At 37.4% G+C, this 20,184-nt stretch overlaps 1 protein-coding gene across 1 annotated transcript; it reads left to right on the top strand.

Moving 5' to 3' along the window:
- Nucleotides 1–689: 689 nt before the first annotated feature.
- On the top strand, nucleotides 690–19,935 carry kcnq1.1 (potassium voltage-gated channel, KQT-like subfamily, member 1.1). The gene is made up of 16 exons (XM_037248427.1): nucleotides 690–1,113; nucleotides 1,558–1,648; nucleotides 4,600–4,726; nucleotides 5,205–5,283; nucleotides 5,356–5,452; nucleotides 8,714–8,836; nucleotides 9,359–9,469; nucleotides 9,698–9,793; nucleotides 9,929–10,042; nucleotides 10,724–10,817; nucleotides 13,595–13,721; nucleotides 17,046–17,121; nucleotides 17,524–17,618; nucleotides 17,727–17,773; nucleotides 17,872–17,933; nucleotides 18,229–19,935. The coding sequence occupies exons 1-16, from the start codon at nucleotides 818–820 to the stop codon at nucleotides 18,415–18,417; spliced, it is 1,824 nt and encodes a 607-aa protein (XP_037104322.1). The 5' UTR covers nucleotides 690–817; the 3' UTR covers nucleotides 18,418–19,935.
- Nucleotides 19,936–20,184: the final 249 nt, after the last annotated feature.

Genomic DNA, 20,184 nt, shown 5'->3' with positions numbered 1-20,184 from the left:
ATACCCTGTCAGACTCAGTTCGAAGCAAACCTCCAAAAAGAGGTGGCAACAGATTGTTAGGACGACACAAGAAAGCATGTCCAGAACCAGAACCACTCAATGCCAAATGCATAAAATGACAAATAATAATTCTGATGCTGAAACTACAATTCACCTTTTCTACAACTGCCCTATTACTTCTAAAATTTGGAATGATATTAAAAACTTTATACTATCTAAAAGTAATGTATGACATTAGAAAGAAAAGAAAGAAAAAGTCAGAATCCTGTCACCCCCCCCCCTTTTTCTTTTCTTCCGTAAGTATCTGTATGCTCTGCAATTGATAAATAACATTTGCACACGCAAAAAAAAACTTGAAATGTTGCAATACGGAAATAGACTGCCAGTGCTAATATAAAAAACAGGTACAATGGAATAATGTGATAAAAACGTAGGTAGCCTACGTGAATAAAACAGAAAGCTAATACGATGCGAGACACGTGATAATTGAAGTTAGATTCAAAATGATAAAATCATCAAAATCACAAATGCATGATTATATTCCTGCAAGTATTTCAACAGTTTTGTCTGATAGGTTCGCATGAATAAGAAGTGAAAACAATAAAGAAACATTTGTTGAAAATATACACAAAAGTACCTTTTCTTGTAGTGTAGTAAACTGCTCAATAAGCCACGCCCTCCACCCTGGATCTTGTCCAGGGAAGATGCTTGTTGTTCCAAGAGTAGCTGTTGCGCAATAGAGACTGTATTTAACGATTGACCGAAAAATAAGCGGGGGGAAGTTAACCAAGCGGTGAAAGAACATACAGAAGACACAATGTCGAATTTTGCACGCTCTCGGGGGAACACACGGAAGTCTCCAGATGAGAGATCATCAGATTGGGAAGTGGGAGAGAGCAACTTCGGCGCGTCCAACAACCACCGATCAACTATGGAGGCACCAGCAATTCATCTTCAGCCTTACTTACTTCAGCCCCGCATTATGTCGGGGCGCATGTCGCTGTACAGCAGCAGGGTGCGACCTGTCCTCACTCACGCCTCTCTCCAAACACGAGTGTATAACTTTTTGGAAAGGCCATCCGGCTGGAAGTGCTTCGTTTATCACTTCACCGTGTGAGTGTCATCGGATTTTTTACTTAAAGAACAAAAGATGCAGCAACTAGATACGGAAATATATTTATAACTTTATTGCATTCATGGTTCCCTTCCCTACAAAGCACCAGGGTACATTTAATTTAGGAATAGCAGTGCAAATTAAAACTAAAACTTCTCACATAGAACTTATATCAAGGTTTCGAACTGCAACATGAGTATTTTATAGCAATTTGTTTTCAAGGGCTGTGCAGCTAAACAGATGTGTATGCATTCCTTTATAATGAGGACCAAATGAAGGATTCAGACTCGTCAATGCGTGCACATTTTTTTATTCTCGCGCAATCTTGCAGTGTGAAGTCCTAATGTTGCACTGATTTTTTTTTTTTTTTATTCTCGCGCAATCATACAAGTGTGAAGTCCTTATGTTGCACTAATTTTCCTCTTTGCATCTCTCATGACCAGGTTCCTTCTAATTATTGCTTGCCTGATTCTCAGCATTCTGTCAACCATTCCCAAGTCACACGACTCTGTTTTCCCCGCTCTCTTTTGGGTGGTGAGTGTTTATTTTGATTGTCAAAGAGAGATTGTCATATTGAATCAATTAATCGTGATGTACCACTTCACAAAGGAAGCAAGGAAATAGTTAATGTAAGAAAAATGCAATGTCAATGTAAAGCTTCATACCACAACAAGTCAAACTTCATAGATTTTCTCTGTATTCTCAAATATGAGCTGCACAATGTTGTTTTGGTTAGAAGCACAAGACTCTGAGCCCGATCAATGTTATATGAGGCAGTTGTTGAACTGAACTAAGAAATAGGTCATATTTTAAGTACCGTAATTTTCGGACTATAAGTCGCGTTTTTTTTCATAGTTTGGGTGGGGGGGCGACTTATACTCAGGAGCGACTTATATACATATATATGTTTGTTTTTCACTTTTTTGGGCATTTTATGGCTGGTGCGACTTATACTCCGGTGCGACTTATAGTCCGAAAATTACGGTATTTGTACACAGGTGGAGTTTTACTGCTGAATTTGAGCCCATTTATGTAACAGCAACTTCCGTTGGATATTTTTCTTCTTTAAACACCCTTGTAAGACGATATCCTTCTTTCAGAAAAACTGTATCACAAAAATGTCTTATTTTGATGACTCATTTCAAGTTCACCCAGGCCTGAGAATAACAATACTTAAATATTCCCAGATTATGAGTAACACTGTGGATTTTATGCAAGAGTTCGCAGCAAAATATGTAAATCATCATCTTAAGAAAACTCTACAAACTTTGAATGCAAATTACTTAGGTAGAATGACAACGTGGGTGGATGAATAAGGTTTGGGAAATATCATAACAGTGGTTACGTTTGAAGCACAAAGTGAGAAAATATAACAAGCATAACAGGAAATGAACTGTCTAGCAACTTGAACATAACACTCTCAGGGATGTTCCAACATTTATTAATTGAATTTTTGTCATGTATTTTTTTGCAAAAGACCTAGAGCTTTTGCACCTGATGATGTGAAAAAGATGATGCTAAAAAGTACATAATTTCCAATTTAAACATTGAAAATTCCCATATATTTAAGATGTACATTTATACCAATAGTCAAACGGTTTAATTTTTCTGAACTTTTTGCACAACAATAGAGTATTGAGTCTCTTTTTATCTTGTTGCAACCTGCTGATGACACTGCGTCAAGTACCATCTCCCTTTGGCAATATAGTTTGAAGCTTCACAATAACGTACTGTCGCTTGTCCTGGCCTCATAATGTCTTCAGAATGATGACGTCTGAATCAATTGTCGATTCAAGGACTAAGCAGACTCGAATTTTGATGTTTACCACCAGCAAGTTCCACAAAAAAGTACAGGCATTGAAAAGTGCTCAAAGGTTTAGATAAAGTCAGAAATTTGCCTGTAAAAGTTACAGTGCATTTTAGTTTCATCCTGAAATTTCACCTGTATTATTAGTCACCTACACACACATATACAGTAATCCCTCATTTATCACAGATAATTGGTTCCATGACCACCCGCGATATGTGAAAATCCATGATCCAGAGAAAATATATTGTTACAATATCCATAAAAGACTTTTGTGAATCTTTATTGTATTTTTAAACACTGTATTGTACTTTTAAATGCTTTTTTTGTATTTCAAAACACTTTTGTAAACATTTTAAAGTCAAACTGATTTTCACAAACATTGTTCTTTAAATAAATAAGAAAATAAATAAGAGTTAATATATTGTTTCCAGAGGCGCCCACTGGTCAGCACGTCCGCCTCACAGTTAGGAGGGTGCGGGTTCGATTCCACCTCCGCCCATCCCTGTGTGGAATTTGCATGTTCTCCCCGTGCCCGCGTGGGTTTACTCGGGTTTACACTCCGGTTTCCTCCCATATCCCAAAATCATGCATGGTAGGCCAATTAAGCACTCCAAATTGCCCCTTGGTGTGAGTGAGAATGGTTTTCATCTCTGTGTGCCCTGCGATTGGCTAACAACCGATTCAAGGTGCCCCCCCCACCCCCCCGCTAATGCCCGATAGTCATATTTGCAAATACTATATTGTTGTTTACAATTTTATTATAGATCACACGTCCATGCCGATATTTCTGCTCTTGATTTTTTATTATCTAAGATTATTTGGGGGAAAAGAAACTCATATTCATGAATTGAAAGTGTTTTTACTCACACACAGCAAACACACACAAAAGGTCTTTTATATATCTAAAAGCCACTTTGGTAAGCAGCTTGCTTATCTGTACCTTCAAGGTTACGTGTGGATAGCAGTGATTTATTTACATGGCTGTTTAGCAACGACATTTGAATTTCAACACATCACGCTTCACTCTATTTCGAAATTGATGATTGCAATCACAACAAATACAGTACATTGGAAGAAGTTTTCTTGCCAGGCTTTTTTATTGTGTTGTTTTTTTTCACTGTACACCTCAAAACTAGTCCAGCTTAGTTCATTATTTTCTCAAAAGCTGTCAGACTCCTCGTTGCGATGCTGCATAGTTTGTCTTTCAGAAATGCCCTCACTACTACGATTCTAAATTCTCCCGGTTTCATTGGGGGGAAAAGGAACATAGTTGCACACTTATCTGAAGTTGGGGCATTGTGTGAAATGGGAAAAAATTGAATTCAATGATTTGCAAAGCCTTTTTCACCTGTAGCCAATCAAAAACTGTCTGAATTGATTTCCATTATTGTTTTGTTGTTTTTACTTTCAAATATTATTTTATTTTGAAATGAATGCTTTCGACATATTTCCGAATGCTGACAAAAAAGGCAGCAAAAGATAAAAGTTGAGGAATGGTAAAACAAAAAAAATCTAATCTGAGAATAGGACAAAATTGTGTATTTATTTAGAGATGTTTTAAAAATATTTAGTGGAATTAAATATAGAAATGTCTAAAAGAGGACAACAAGTACAGTCATATTTCTGTTCAACATTTTCTGTCCTTTTTACTCTAATTTTCTTCCTCCCTTTCCAGGAGATTTTTGTTGTGGTTTTCCTAGGGTTGGAATATATTGTCCGGCTTTGGTCAGCAGGTTGTCGCAGTATATATGTTGGCTTCTGTGGACGACTACGATTCGCAAGGAAGCCAATAATCATCATAGGTATGAAGTTCATACGCATACAAACATACATGCATGCATGCAAATGCACGTGCGCGCACACACACAATGTGGCACACAAAACCAAGAAAATAGTGCAGTGCAATATCTATCGAAAATATAAGATTCCCTCTGGGATCAATAAAGTATCTATCTGTCATCTATTTATCTCTTAATGTCATAAAATGAATCTGTAATTGTAATGTTATTGTAATACAATATTAATTTAATTATTTAAGTAAACAAAATAATTTGATGTCTATGTTGTGTTTCATTTTGCGTTTGATTTATTATTTCAAAAACCTTTTTTAATTTAAAGTATTCTTCATAAACTTTCCCGTATCTCATTCTTAGTTCAGTCAGTCCAAATACCAACTGTCGTTATTATGTAAAACAATTTTGTATGTTTGTACAGCAAGGTATGATTTTGTACATTTAGCAGGGTCATAATTATTCAAGCCTTTCGTTCTTCTTTACACAGATCTGATTGTTGTCGTTTCCTCAATATTCGTGCTAGCAGTTGGTTCCAATGGGCAGGCGTTTGCAACCTCCGCGATGAGGTAAGACTCCACCCTGAGTCAAATTGCTGTGGGGAAAAAAGTCGGTGTGTTTCCCCTCTGTTGTCATTCTAGGGGGATCCGTTTCCTGCAAATACTGCGTATGCTGCACGTAGACCGCCAGGGAGGTACATGGCGTATCCTGGGGTCTGTTGTCTATGCCCATCACCAGGTACTTTACTTTTCAGTCCAGAACCCTTCGGGTTTTCAAGTTTACATGTTACTTATTTGACACTCTTATATCACCACACTTTGAACTTGCAAAATGTGCAAAAACACTTCACAGCCAAGAATATTGAAAGAAAGGCTAAAAAAAAAAAGCTACTGTGGAGAATATATAGGGCTTCAGATTTTCATCTTCCTTCTGAGTAGTAATCAGCAGAGATACGCGACGATGATTTCCTGCTCTTACCGCAGTAGTTTCACTTTTCATAGTCCATTTCTTCCCGCTGAGCGCAGGGCTTGCAAAGTGCTAATGCCCAAATTGCTCCTGTAGTCTTTTAACACTCTGTGTTGCAGAATTCAGCAACTACTATAATGACCATAGCAGTCATTTTGACTGCTCCATTTTTCGCATAAAATTTGGATTTTTATTAAACATATCTAAGAATAAATTGGTGGAATAGGTAAAAACAGATCATGTCACCAAATGAAAACTATAATTACGATATTTATTTATTTAATTGATGTAACATAGATCTTCTGCAATTACGAGTACAAAGTTGTAAACATTTTCTCTGTAAAAATGACAAATAAAAACCAATGTATCTTGCTTTCAGTATAGGTTAGTGTCATTATTATACCTTGAACAATTAAAACTATTAAATTATATGAATGTTCCAAAATGTTGTGACAGCTGAGAGCCAGTCCAAGACACTCTGCTTTTAGAATGCCATGCTGTTTTGCTTATGGTTCACAGACACCACAGGTAACCTTTATGTGCATCTCCAACATCTCACTGATGCATTTCTGGAACAGGCTTGAAACATTTATGGCAGCCAGGTCAAGGATATTATAAAAGATTACCAATGGCAAGCGTTGTATTTTCACTAAATTGCCATTTGATCAAGCACATCTACTCCAACATTGGTTCTGTTGAAATGTGTAACAGTCTCCGATTTTGGAAATGTGTGGACAGTGCTTCGAATCGAGATATTTTTCCTTGGCTTACATTTGCTTACAGACAGTCAGGTTTGCACAGTAAGGTTTCTCATCACCAACCAGGCTGATTTTCTGGGCCTTCTTTTAGAGCTTTGGCAATTTCAAGGAAAGGAAAGAAGTTATGATTGGTGATATTTCTCCCCTTCCAAATGAAAAGGCTGAGCCAATTTCACAACCATACACTCCCGTTTGCTGTCCTGGCCTCCGTGTCTCATCGTTGCCTATGTATGTTTATGAAAAGTGACAACACTGTGACATCAGTACACCAACCTTCATTAATGTAGAAGCATAGGTCACCTTGTTGCCAAGTGTGCAATTTGATGCACTCGTTTGTTTTTTCTTTGCTAGCAAACACTTGTGATATCACTTTTGAGTCACTCTCAAAGCTACATGACAATGTGTCCAACGGCCAAGAGACAAAACTCTCCTCCATAAGATTTTTCCTCAAGTCTCAGACGTAAGGCTAAAGCCTCCATAGCTGTAAGTTTTTGCCAAGACAAAGCATAAAAAAACAAATAAACAATTGAGCAAGAGAAAACAAAAAAAACTTGCTACAAATTAAACAGATAATGAAATATGACACCCCCTGTCAATTTGACTGCTATGATCATTCAAGGTAGCATCCAATATTATGACCATCCAGTGCTTGCTTTTGATTTGTTGCACATTGTGCCATTAATTCCACTCTGTAAGGACATGTAGCCTCAGGTAAAAGTCTTGTATAGTCACACTGACTCAGTTTAAGAGTGATTGAGAATTTTTCATACTAAATGTGTCTAGAACGTGCACGTTTTGTGCCGTTCCTCTAGTAGCACACTGTAGTGGGAGAGTTTACTAGTTTTCCATAGCTGCACATCCCCAGCACACAATAAGTACCAGAAGACAGACTGAATTTTATTATGTGGACATGCTGCAGTGTATCCTCAATTTGTGTTTTGTTTTTATAGTAATAGTTAGCCAAACACCCTTCTGTTGTAACATCTGGGGGCTTCGAATTCAAATTCAGTTCAGTTTCATTAACTCTAATCACTATCCAGTCCTAATTTTATAACCTAATTTAAATATACACTAAATAGCATTCGCATGCATCTGGCTTGTAAACACATTTTGCACCGTTGCTCCTCACTGGCTCAGGAGCAGACGGAAAGCACTGCCTCTTAAATGTAGTCGCCAGTTCGACTAAACGTTTGGAAATGACTCCAGGAAGACATGTAGGGATGCAATAAAAGATATCTGGAGATTAAAGATTAAGGAGTTGAATTTTAAGGGATTACTAGATTTTATATTTTATTTTATTTTATTTAATGGTCTACTAGAGATGGTGGAGGCTTCCTACTCTTTACTAACATCACAACCTTTGCCAGGAAGAAAAAAAGACATTATGCAATGACCTGCCTTTGCTCCTTTGTGGCAGGCTGTAAAAACATGTGGTAACATTTCCTGATTTGGTTCCAACTCAGTAAGAGCAGAACTCTCAATGCTTGTGAAATTTTAAGACAGTATATGAAACCAAAAATTGCATTACTTTGAAGTGTTTTTCTTTAATTGCTAAAAGTGCAATTAGGGAGAATGGCCCAATCTTTGTTGGATCTTGTCAGCCAATCATACAAAACTCGACAAAACCCTAAACTTCTATATATTTGATTATAAAGAGCTCCACTTAGTGATTTTTCTTTTACGTTTTAACTATATGACTACTTTCATTTCTGATCTAGCACATTGAAAATGCAATCATTATTAAGCCCATAGAGTAGTAAGAATCTCTTGTATTGCGTATTTCTTGATGATCTTAATCTTGTTCACAAAATGTTATGAAATCGCTATAGCTCACATTACTTGTATTACGTTACATATTGTATTACATATTATAGCTTATATTGCATTGTAGTTGCATTATTCTCTCATAAAAAAAGAATTGCCAGATGAACGCTAAAGCTACTCCACTGGGTGCTATGTTCCTTTCCTTGACAATGAATAAGACCATAAGCTTTCAATTGTTAACCACACTAGTGTGTATAATGTGTTGCCTAATGCACTCCACATGACTGGAACATCCCTCTTCCCCGTTTTGAAGAAAATATTTTAAAGTGTCCTGCCAAATATGTTTAAAACCCAGATTGGTGAAGGAAGGGAAACTGACTTTTTTCTATTTAGATGGAATAAACATAAGTGTAAAGTTTTTTGTTAATCACTAAGAAGATAACAGTGAATGCTAAATTTCATTTTTGTTTTTCAAATAATCCTTGCCTTTTTGTGTGAATGTGTATTTCAGGAGCTGATCACAGCACTCTACATTGGCTTTCTGTGCCTGATCTTCGCCTCGTACTTTGTCTACCTGGCAGAAAAAGAAGCTAACGCGTTTGATACATACGCTGATGCTCTGTGGTGGGGAGTGGTAAGAATATGTTAGAGCAGGGGTGTCAAACTCATTTTTGTCACGGGCCGCATCGTAGTCAAAGCTTCCTTCGGAAGCCAATTATGACTGTCAACCCAAATAAATACATGAATGTCTCCTATACAGTATAGGCTACACAACAAACTATTGAATAAGTTGTTTTGAAATAGTAAGAACTGATCAAAATTTTAAAAAGATGAATGGAAATAAAAATTGCTAGAAACATCTCTATTTTTAAAAGTGAAGACAATTTGTAATTTTAGTATTTACACAAAGTCACAGTTTGTCTTCACGGGCCAAATATAAATACACTGTGGGCCAGATTTGACCCGCGGGCCAATGTTTGACACCGCTGTGTTAGAGATTTTTACATCATGATCACGTAGTAGTAGTACAGTTTAAAATTGTTGCAAAAAAAATGCGGTCCACTTATTGGAGTCTGACCATGCTAACAGTTGGAGCTCAGTTAAGTTGTTTTGTTAATCATATGATTGACAAAACTGAAACAATTTCATGTACCAGGTAACAGTGACGACCGTTGGCTATGGAGACCTCGTTCCTCAGACGTGGATTGGGAAGATGATTGCATCGTGTTTCTCGGTCTTTGCCATATCCTTATTTGCACTTCCTGCAGTAAGTGGAAGCAGGCACTCAAACACTCAAATGTCTTGTTTATTAGGTCTGGAGTTCATTCCTATTTTTAAAAAATGATTATATTCAAGTCAATTAACTTTATCTACCTTTGTGATGAGCTACTTATTGGTTAGACAAACATTTTTGGCCATGGCTGAGCTATTTTGGGCAACGCTGCAGCCCACCAGTGTGCTGTTGGACTTTAACTAGCTTTGATTTTCTTCACAGGGAATTTTAGGCTCAGGCTTTGCGCTGGAGGTGCAGCAGAAGCAAAGACGGAAACATTTCAACAGACAAATCCCCGCTGCTGCTAGTGTGATCCAGGTATTCAGCCGTAAAATATGAACAAGCCAGTATCATTTGTAGTTACATGGTCTGGCTGCGGCTCTTCCTTGCACAACTGGCACTGTACATTAAATGGGTTCCAGTTATCATAGCTCTAATGTTTGTCCTCCTCAGGCATCATGGAGATGTTTTGCATTGGAAAATTCAGATTCAGCCACATATAAGATGTTTTTCAGAAAGAGATCACAAACCCTCAACTCACTGTCGACCACAACGCCTACGAAACTGGTTGGTATTGTTTTGATAAATTCTTCTTTAACATCAATGAATTCTTATTTAACAAGGGTTTATGTTTTTACCAGACCAAATGTCTTTGAAAATGTTGCCATAGTTTAGACTCAACCAAAATTGAATGACTAGCAGTTAATATGAATAATTTGGTGGTGATTTGGGTGTATGGAGGAAAAGACGAATTGATATGGCCTTTTTGGTTTCTGCACGACCAATGTTGGGGCTTGATGGGCAGTAAGTTTGCCAATTGCAGGGCACTGATAGACAATAGCCAATCACACTCACATATAGACAATTTAGAGTCTCTAATATATAGGGTTGGGAATTGTGGGACGTAGCCCAAGTGCGTGAATGAAAATCCATGGGAAATTGGGGAAACGCAAACTTCCCAGACGTGCTAACCACTGTGTGACTGTATTATCCAAAACGTAAGCTATATTTTTGTATCACAAAGTGTAACATTTTCTGTTGAACAAGTGGCAGGAAAGTGGATTAGTGCATTAGACGTTTTCCTCTGTTATCTGAACATTTTATACAGTTGAATGAAATGCAGAATCTATTAGAATGTCTACCACTCTGGAGTGGGTCACCTATGGGTGTTTTGCATGCACATGTTCAATACGATGCTATTTACCAAGGACATTTTTTTGGGCTGAGATGATTGTGTTTCATTGCCAGGAGAAGAAAGACGCTTCCCCAAATTTTCTCACAGTTCCGAGCAGTCAGAAGAACAACGTTTTGAGCTCTGATGTATGCAAAACAGTGGACACAGGTACAAACATATGCTCCCAGAATATCTCCAGTCTAGTGTAAACAAAAAGTCTCTGTAATGAGGGGGTGGAAACTGCACATTTAGTCTGAAAGTAAAAATGTATGATGGTTTGGGGAATCTGGGGAAATCAGGGACATATTCTCAACATTACACATGGTCAAGCACACCAAAAATGAGTTTGTACAATTGAACTTGCAAAACTGTACACAGGATATACTGCAGTGATGCAATTATAAGAAGTAAGTTACAAGTAAATCATTTAACCCAATTTGGACATGGGAATGCGTAGTATGTCTTGCTCACAACCCTGGACTTAAGTCAAACCTTAATACCCACAAACGCAATTCATCCTTCAATCTATTCATTTTCTTTTCCGGTTATCCCCTTTTTGGGTTGCTGAAGTGCTGGCTTTGGGTACACCCTGAACTGGTCACCAACTAACCACAGGGCACATATAGACAGACATCACATTTAGAGCGTCAATTAAACTAACATACATTGTTTTGTAATGTATACCCAAAGATAGCTCGTTTAGGGAGAGCATGCAAATTCCACACAGGAAAACAAAATGTGAAATGGAACCCCAACCTGAAAACTATGTGGCGGATGAGATCAGGCTTTTCACCCTTTGTCTTTTTTTTTTTATTGCGTGTAAGCATTAATTTCTTCATGTTCAGCTGCGTGTTTCTTATTGTTTATAGTTTACAGACTGTCATCCATTTCTTCTTAACATTTTATTCTATCTTGAAATGCTGTGCATAAAAAGTAATACAATCAATGCCTCAAGCCTTGAAAAGGGACTGTTTCAAAGAAGAAAAGACTGAACAATATCAGAAGGGCATAATACATTCTGAATGCTCTTCTGAGTACAATCCATACAACACAAAGCTGGAAAGCTTTTATTGCTCAACAAGTCCAATCTTCTGGTTTGCCACGAGTTCACATAATACAGCACAGCAGCTCATTGTGTATCCGTCATTGTGTTTTCGAACCAGCAGTTGCCATGCACTGACAATCTCTAATGAGTCGCTCTTGTGCACTTGCCGTGGGTGAGTGGTTTTGCTCATGCACCTGACAGGTTTGAGGTTGTGGTTTTGAGTCCTGGTTCCATTGTGAAGTTTTTATTTTCTCTCTATGCTTGCGTGAGGTTTTCTGCAGGTACTCTGCCTGCTTCCTTATTTTCAAACAACATGCATGTTAGGTTCATTGAAGACTGAATTAAATCAATGGTTATTTTGCTCTATGTGCTCTGTGATTGGTTCACAACCAGTCCAGGTTTTACTCCACCTCTCACCCAAAGTCGCCTGTGGCCCTTGTGAGGATAAGCCGAATAGGCAGTAGACAGAATAGTATATTTGCTGACGGACCTGGTGAGAAAATGAAAAGTGCCCCAGGAAAAAATCTAACAATGCTGGTGTTATGTTTAAAATATTGCCCATTAACTGGGCTATTTAAGCAGTCATTTTTGGGCTGAATCAGCTTTAGAACCAGAAAATCCCGTTGCAGCAAAAATGATAACAGCAACTTTTTGGAGAGATCTTAGCCCAATTTTTGTGTGATATATTTCGTTATTTTTGTGGCTTTTTGCTGCTTCCTGGTCTATTGACATTTTTGATGATTAATTTCTTCTCAACTATATGTTTCTCCTTTGTCTTCATCTTTGTCGCCATGGTTTAGAGTCATATCTTTCTGTGGGAGGAGGTGGTGAGCTGCTGTTTGTATCCAGGTCTCACTTCACGTCACTTTTATTGTTTTTAACGCTCACTTGGTAACCACAACTACCACATGGGGAGAAACTGTTACGGCATGATACTACATATCCTTGTCATAGTCACATTGTTGTCACTTTAATTTAAACAAATAATTATAATTATTGTCTTTATAAAGATTTGAAACTTAAATACAGTGATGCAATTCACAGTATATTTGTAAGATTTGGATTTTTCACACCATTCTCAGTCCAGTCACGTCTTCTTCAGATTTTTTTTTTTTCCTGTTTCACATACATCCCACACACTTGCACAAACAGACCCATGGCACTCCCTCACTGAGCATTTCTTCATTTTTTTAAGGCCACTTTGGCAGTGTTTCGGGAACTGGCCAACCAGCATACCGATATCTATATTTTATGAGTTTATTCTTAAATATTTATCAAGCCTGTTATCTATACAACACAAGAAGAACGTATTGACTGAAATTCATATTATTGGTTTGAGCATTCACATCCAAATCCAAAATGAAATCCCACAGAGGCTCCTGCACTCATTGTTACTTTTATATTTTTGTACAGCAAAAGTAATAGAAGATTCATTTTTTCCAGTTTAAATTTGACATTCAGTTGTGTTGCAGGCATAGTAGTTGCAGAATTATCTTAATCTTGTCTGCTTGAAAAGATAAATGCTGTCCTAATTATAGCAGAGAGCATACAGCCCCAGATGAAAGGCACCTGCCTAATGTGCTACTCGCTCAAAATTCCTAGACAATTAAAGATGATGACGCTGTTTTCAGCCTTACAAAATGTAAAAAAACAGAGCTATTATTATAATCATCACTACAGAGTTCTTTTTTGTGTGACAATCCTCATTTGCCAATTCCATTAGAGCAATGTACTTCTCAAGGGTCGGTTTTGATGTTGATCATCTAATTTACCGCTAATAAGAAATTGAGAAGAAAAAAAAAGAGCTATATAATGACTATGCTGTATCCCCCTGATTAGCTGGCATTCACAAGTCTGAAAGTCCAGTTTACAACATGGTGTGTGTGCTTTTCATTTGTAGAGACAAATCTTGGCTTTTTGGATGTTGATCCATCCACTGGCCTCAAGACAAAATACAGTTCAGCAGACAACCTGGATCAGGAGCTGGAGCGAGACTGTGCACTGACTGCGGCTACCTCCATATCTCAGTGAGTTTAGTCTTGGTCACACTGCGGTTTTTTCCATGTGAGAATGTGGAAATTAGTGTTTTAAAGGTCGACATGAGCTCATTTTTAATTCATATTTTGTTGTACCGTATTTTCCGGCCTATAAGTCGCTCCGGGGTACAAGTCGCACCAGCCATTAAATGCATAATAAAGAAGGAAAAGACATATATAAGTCGCACTGGAGTATGAGTCGCATTTTGGGGGAAAATGTATTTGATAAAATCCAACACCAAGAACAGAGATGTCATCTTGAAAGGCAATTTAAAAAATAGAATAGAGGCAACAACAGGCTGAATAATTGTACGGTATGCTAACGTTACATGACACAAACAACAAACTTAGAATGTGCCTGGTATGTTAACATAACATAAGAGTTATTCAGGTAACTATAGCATGAATAACATGCTAACAAGTTTACCAAACCATCCGTGTCACTCCAAATCACTAAATCCTAAATCATCCTCTGTGTCACTTTTAAACAACTCCGCTAACGCCGGAGATCGGTGGTGCTTCCTCTTCTACGTTGCTTATCAAGACAATTATCAACACAAGCCTAGAGCGCCCTCTTGCGATTTAGTGTGAAAATAACATGTGAAATTATATAATAATGTGTGAATAAGTTCACACATAAGTCGCTCCAGTGTATAAGTCGCACCCCTGGCCAAACTATGGAAAAAAAAAACTGCGAAAATACGATAGTCGATTCTTTACAGAGTACCTGTCTGCGTCCCTCCTACAACACCCCTGATTGAAATGATCAGGATCCTTGTACAGAGCTTGATGACAAGCTGGTCATTTAAAAACGAGGGGTGCATCTAAAACATTGTGAATAGGAGCCCTTGAAGACTGGAGATGCTGACCCCTGTCTTAAGATAATGACTTCTATGTTCGTATTTATTTATTTTTTCGAGCAGAACAAGATCTCATTTAATATTTGACATCCCAATCACAAATACTGGAAAACCTTCAGAAAAGAAGATCAAAGCCCATGTTTGTGCAATCATGTTCAGCTCTAGTGCTTAAGGGCTGCTCAGCTCTTATGAGCAAGCTCTGAAGAAGCTTGCTAACCATCCTGATCATTTCAATCAGGTGTGTTGAAACAGGGTAGCATATAAAAAAGGCAGGACAGCGGCCCTCCAGGGCCGAGTTTGGACACCCCTGATGTATTGTGACATACCGTAAGTGATCAATCAGATGGACTGTTGTAATTGAGCTGAATAACAAATTTTCACACCCATCATTCTTCTTGATGTATGTCAGTTTTTATAAACCCATCATACGACCATATTTTAAATGTTGATACACTGGTGTCGCTGCAAAATGTCTACTGGCTGAACCAGACTGAACTCTTGCATAGCGGTCCATGGTGCTTTTGTAATGAGTCAGATTTTTAATCGGGTAGCAAGTCAAAATGCACATGAGCTTTCACACATAAAAAAAATAAAACAAATATAAACTTTCTGGGCTTTAAGATAATGAGACACAGCTAGCCTGCCGCCACCAAGCCATCCAAATACAATTTATACAGTATAAGTCCCCCACCTACTGCTCGGATAGGCTCCAGCACGCCCGCGACCCCCGTGGGGACAAGCGGTATAGAAAATGGATAGACAGTAAACCTGTTTTAGAATACTTTATTGTATTTAAAATTAATTTTGTACCTTTGGATGAACTGGTGAAGCGTGCTGTCTCTGTCACGCAAACGCATGCGAGTGATGTGCCTAGCGTGCCGTGTACAGTCAGTGAATAAAGGAGAAGGCAGTCTCTCAAAATAGCCACACTTTCTTCTTCATAAAAAGCAATAAGTACTAGTTAGCTGCCTGTGAATATGGAAAAGTACAGATCTATGTATTTATTTAAACTGGCTTTTTGTCTATATTGCTCTCTTACTAAGGCCAGCAGGCCGCTATTGATGTCGGACCCCGCCGTACATTGTATCGCCTTTCATTCTACGTGTGTTCCTAATGGAATATAATGGTAATGCATTTGGTCCTCCAATTATCATATATGATGTAGTCATGCTAAAAGCGTTGCTGTGAAATAACTGCTTATTAGGAAATGTGGCACTTTTGTGAGGTGGCTCAAGCACTTGAACAAGAAAGCTTCACAGCATCTATCAAAGGAAATAACTGTTAAGTAACTGCACTATAATGTAAGGATCTAACATTAATTGAAACAAAAGAGGTCTAGAGTTTTGACCCATGGGACTTCCTTTCTAAATTGTGGGGTAATGATGCAGAGCTGCAATTGCTTGCAGCAGTGTTGGTGGCAAAAATCACTGCTGTGCAGACTCCAATTTATAAAACTATCCATCAATGTTCGAAACTTAACAACAAGCAGCAGTCATAGAGTACAAATAAAACAAACAATAAAATTGAACACTAAATTATGCAAATTTCATCAATGTTTCATGATGAAAAAAACAATGCGTTAAATGCCTTAAGTTTCTCTACCAAGGTCTAGTGAATGCGTCCCCTTAATCAAATTTCTTGAATAGAAATTTTGGAGGAATTGTTCTTTACTGTAATCACTCATGTATCTTAGTTAACATGATTATACCGAAACAAAACCGTTTTGTGAGTTTTTCAAAAGAAAAAAAAATGACAGATATAAATACGCTTACAGCTTTATTATTCAGTTCCTAAGAACACACATTTACTGTATCTGCAAATTGTTCTTATTGTTCTTGTAACGCCTCAATTGAAAGGCTTAAATTCTTTGTGCATGATAGATAGTAGATAGATAATTATGAAATATTATTCCAATGCAGTGTTCAACATCATTATTTTTACATTATGCAATTATACAAAGCACAGTATTCATAACCTAATCCTATTTCTAGCTTGGCAGTTGACTGCAGTTCCAGATGAAGCCAAAAGTGATCCCCATTATAAAATACACAATGCTCTTATTCCCACTTAACCATTCATTTGTTTTTCCAGTGTAATGAGGCTCTGGTGGAAAATCATGTTGCTCTCTATTCACAGCAGCTAAATCTGAAATATTGCACTGTAGCTTGAGTTGCTGTTTCTTTATTTTTAAACCAGGATTTTTTTTAAGCGTATTTTTGTTGCTGTCCTTAATTGTCCATCAGCACATTCATGTCTAATGTGGTGCTTTAAATGACAACATTTTCTATTGGAAAAAGTGGGAACCAGGATAACTTCAAGTTTGATGATTTATTTAGTTATTTTTTTACATTAATAAAACACATTTTTACGACGACTTATTTTCATTAATGAATAATATGTGGCTAGTTGATTGTTTTTTTTCCCCCCGATATGAACAAGCTTTCATTTTTAACAGACTAACCAAGTCCCATAGACAAGCTATCCGTGTGATCCAGAAAATGCGCTATTTTGTGGCGAAGAGCAAGTTCCAGGTCAGTACAGGAAGAACACCTGCATGTAGGAAATTGTTTGTATATTCAAAAAAAATGTACATTAGCACTTTGAGAGAGGAATACATTTGATTATATATTCGAAGTTGCAGTGGTGTACTAGAATACAAAGTAAATTGTTTCATGACATTAAATTTGAGGTTGCAAAAATCATGCATTGCATGCTCAGTGTGATGGAGTGTGATTCAATACCAAAAAACTTTTGTTTTGTAAATATGACATTGATTAATTCAATACCAAAAAAAACTCTTGTTTTGTAAATATGACTATTGACACAGGATTACATATTACAGTACATTTATGAACTCTGTGTTGTGCAGTCAATTATATTATTTGTAAAAGTCAGATAAAACATAGCTCTGACAATCTTCTTTATCCTAATAGCAAGCTCGTAAACCATATGAAGTTCGAGATGTGATTGAGCAATACACCCATGGTCATCTCAATCTAATGGTGCGGATCAAGGAAATACAGAGAAGGTAAATGCGTCACTCTGACAACCTTAATAAATGGGAACCAACAATGATCTCATCCACACGTGATATATTAGAAATTGTTGAATGTCTCATTATATTTCATGCCTCCAGACTGGACCAGTCTTTAGGGAAGACAACTTCTTTCCAGACTGGAGCAGGTAATTCATTATTTAACTGCTCTATTGAATGCATTAACTGTTGGAGCAGAACCACCTATAGTATATCCATTTTCTTGAAATGCTGTTCTCGTTTTCAGATCGAACCAAAGAGAAGGGAAACAACTCCATTGGAGCCCGACTCAGCAGGATGGAGGACAAGGTAAGAGTTTATCATTTATTTTGGTATAATGTTGACTTCTTTGACTTAGACAATTGATTTTTTTTTTTCATTTTTTAAATATAGGGCACACAAATAACCACTGATACTCACTACACGTACCTGGCCAATTTAGATTTTCTAAAACACGCAAGCAAGAGGAGAAACAAATTCCACACAGTGCTTACCACATATCCACTCTCGCAGTTCTAGATGTACAGGAGCCTTCGGTGTAAAAATGTTGTATTCCCTAACCTTGATTCATTCATAATTCATACATTGCATTCACTTCTCATAGATCACACACATGGATCAAATGCTGAACCACATTGCAAACTCTCTCAATATTCTGCCGGAACGGAGAGATGTCAATGGGGGCGAGCGGGAGGGTGGACAACAGTCTGGCCCCAGCAGCAATATCAACCCTAGCCACGATGGTCTGCCAAGCTATGAGCACCTGTCATCAAAATTGCAAGACAGCGACTGATCTATCGATCTATGTTCTGTAAATCATATATCAAATATTACCTCATATTCAGAACCACAGATCTATGTTTTGTAACTCATGGGTCAAATATTACTTTGGCTTTTGCTGTGTACGCATACTACCGTATTTTCCGGACAATAAGGCGCAGTTTTTTTTTTTTCCCCATAGTTTGGCCGGGGGTACGACTTATACTCAGGAGCGACTTATGTGTGAAATTATCAACACATTACATCATTTCACATGTTACTTTCACACTAAACCGCAAGTGGACGCTCGAGGCCTGTGGTATAATTGGAACTGCAACTGACGATGAGTCTAAAGTAAGCCACAACCCTTGTCACAAGCTAAACTAAATGACTCCAAAAGTATGATTTTAATTTAGTGTTTTCCATGAATACTAACATAATTGCACAAGGGTTTTCAAAGGTTTTCTAATTATCCATTAGCCTTCTAACACAATTAGGAAATACAATGGAACATTAGAAAACTGGAGGGATGGTTGCTAGAAATGGGCCTTTATACACCCATGTAGATATCGCATTAAAAAACAGACATTTGTCGCTAGAATAATCATTTACCACATTAACAATATGTATTCCTAATTATTTATCAGAAATTATTGTATTGTATTATTGTATTGTATTCCTAATTGGTTTAATGTTATCTGCATTGATGAGGACATTTCTAAATGACCCCAAACTTTTGAATGGTAGTGTAAGTAATGATTAGGTGTTTTTATTAAGCCACATGAGAGGAGAAAGACAAAAGATTAAAAACTCCACTCAGTATGATACACTACAATATTTAAGCATATTGAATATTCTTCAACTACAAACTGCTTTCCCTAATAAACTTGGCATATATTCTGAGAGATGCTGTTACCTATCTTAAAAGCTAGTTAAAACAATGTGGAAAATAACCAGGTATTTTAACATCATGAAAGCATCACCTAGGAATCCCTCGATACTAAGCAAACATGCGTTCTCTATATGTAAGCATCATTGGCACGACATCAGAGCAATGTGATTTAGCACTTGCTGGAACAGAAGAGCACCTTGAGCTTCAGGCACTAACATAACATTGTCACACCATTACCTTTCTGTCCACCTTGGCTTTGAGCTTTTCACAGAAAAAAAAAACAGTATTTCTGCTCAGATAAGCTTTGGGACTGTGTAAAATCAAATCTGCTCCAAACGCACATTCTTTTTCCTTTGAAGGAGCTCAAGCCATTGGGGTACCATTAGGTGCAGTAAAAAGAAAAATAAGTTGTAACAGCTTGAGTGTGAATTGTCAGCATTATTATCTTACTGACAATGACAAGAATGTCTGATCAGAAATGGTGATAGTGCAGCTTTTGTATTTATCTGATTCATAGGGTTGAATGTCCCTGCGTGTTTACAATGCAGTACATCTTTATTCACATAGAATTTCCACTCTGGCATTTTGTTCAGGCACTACAAGACATTGTAGATTTGTTCCTAGACTCCAAGATATTAAATACAAACTTGCTTTATGGTACATCAAGTCTCTCTCATCTGTGGCATGCAAGATGACAAATGTGACAAAAAGTGATGCTGGTCCTGTTGCCTAGCAGCATTTACTGTACAGCTTCAGCCGCATGTGCAACTGGGATCATTACAGGTTGCGGAAACACTGATGACTTGATCACTCGCTTTTTGTTGCAGATTATTCCATTTGTTGTTTGTCACCTGTTTCCGGGTTTTAGCATGTACAGTATTAAAATGTTAGGTAGCTTCACAGCTTGTG

Source organism: Syngnathus acus, chromosome 3 (assembly GCF_901709675.1).
Source record: "Syngnathus acus chromosome 3, fSynAcu1.2, whole genome shotgun sequence".
Classification (NCBI taxonomy): domain Eukaryota; kingdom Metazoa; phylum Chordata; class Actinopteri; order Syngnathiformes; family Syngnathidae; genus Syngnathus; species Syngnathus acus.
Note: the sequence above shows the minus strand (reverse complement) of the source record. Positions and strands in the feature narration are given on the sequence as shown.

Bases quoted from the DNA above. Each gene is read 5' to 3' on its own strand.
- kcnq1.1 (XM_037248427.1), top strand. From the start codon at position 818: ATGTCGAATTTTGCACGCTCTCGGGGGAACACACGGAAGTCTCCAGAT. The intron at 5,453-8,713 runs GTACTTTACTTT...TGTGTATTTCAG, and splicing joins TTGTCTATGCCCATCACCAG to GAGCTGATCACAGCACTCTA. The intron at 10,818-13,594 runs GTACAAACATAT...TTTCATTTGTAG, and splicing joins ATGCAAAACAGTGGACACAG to AGACAAATCTTGGCTTTTTG.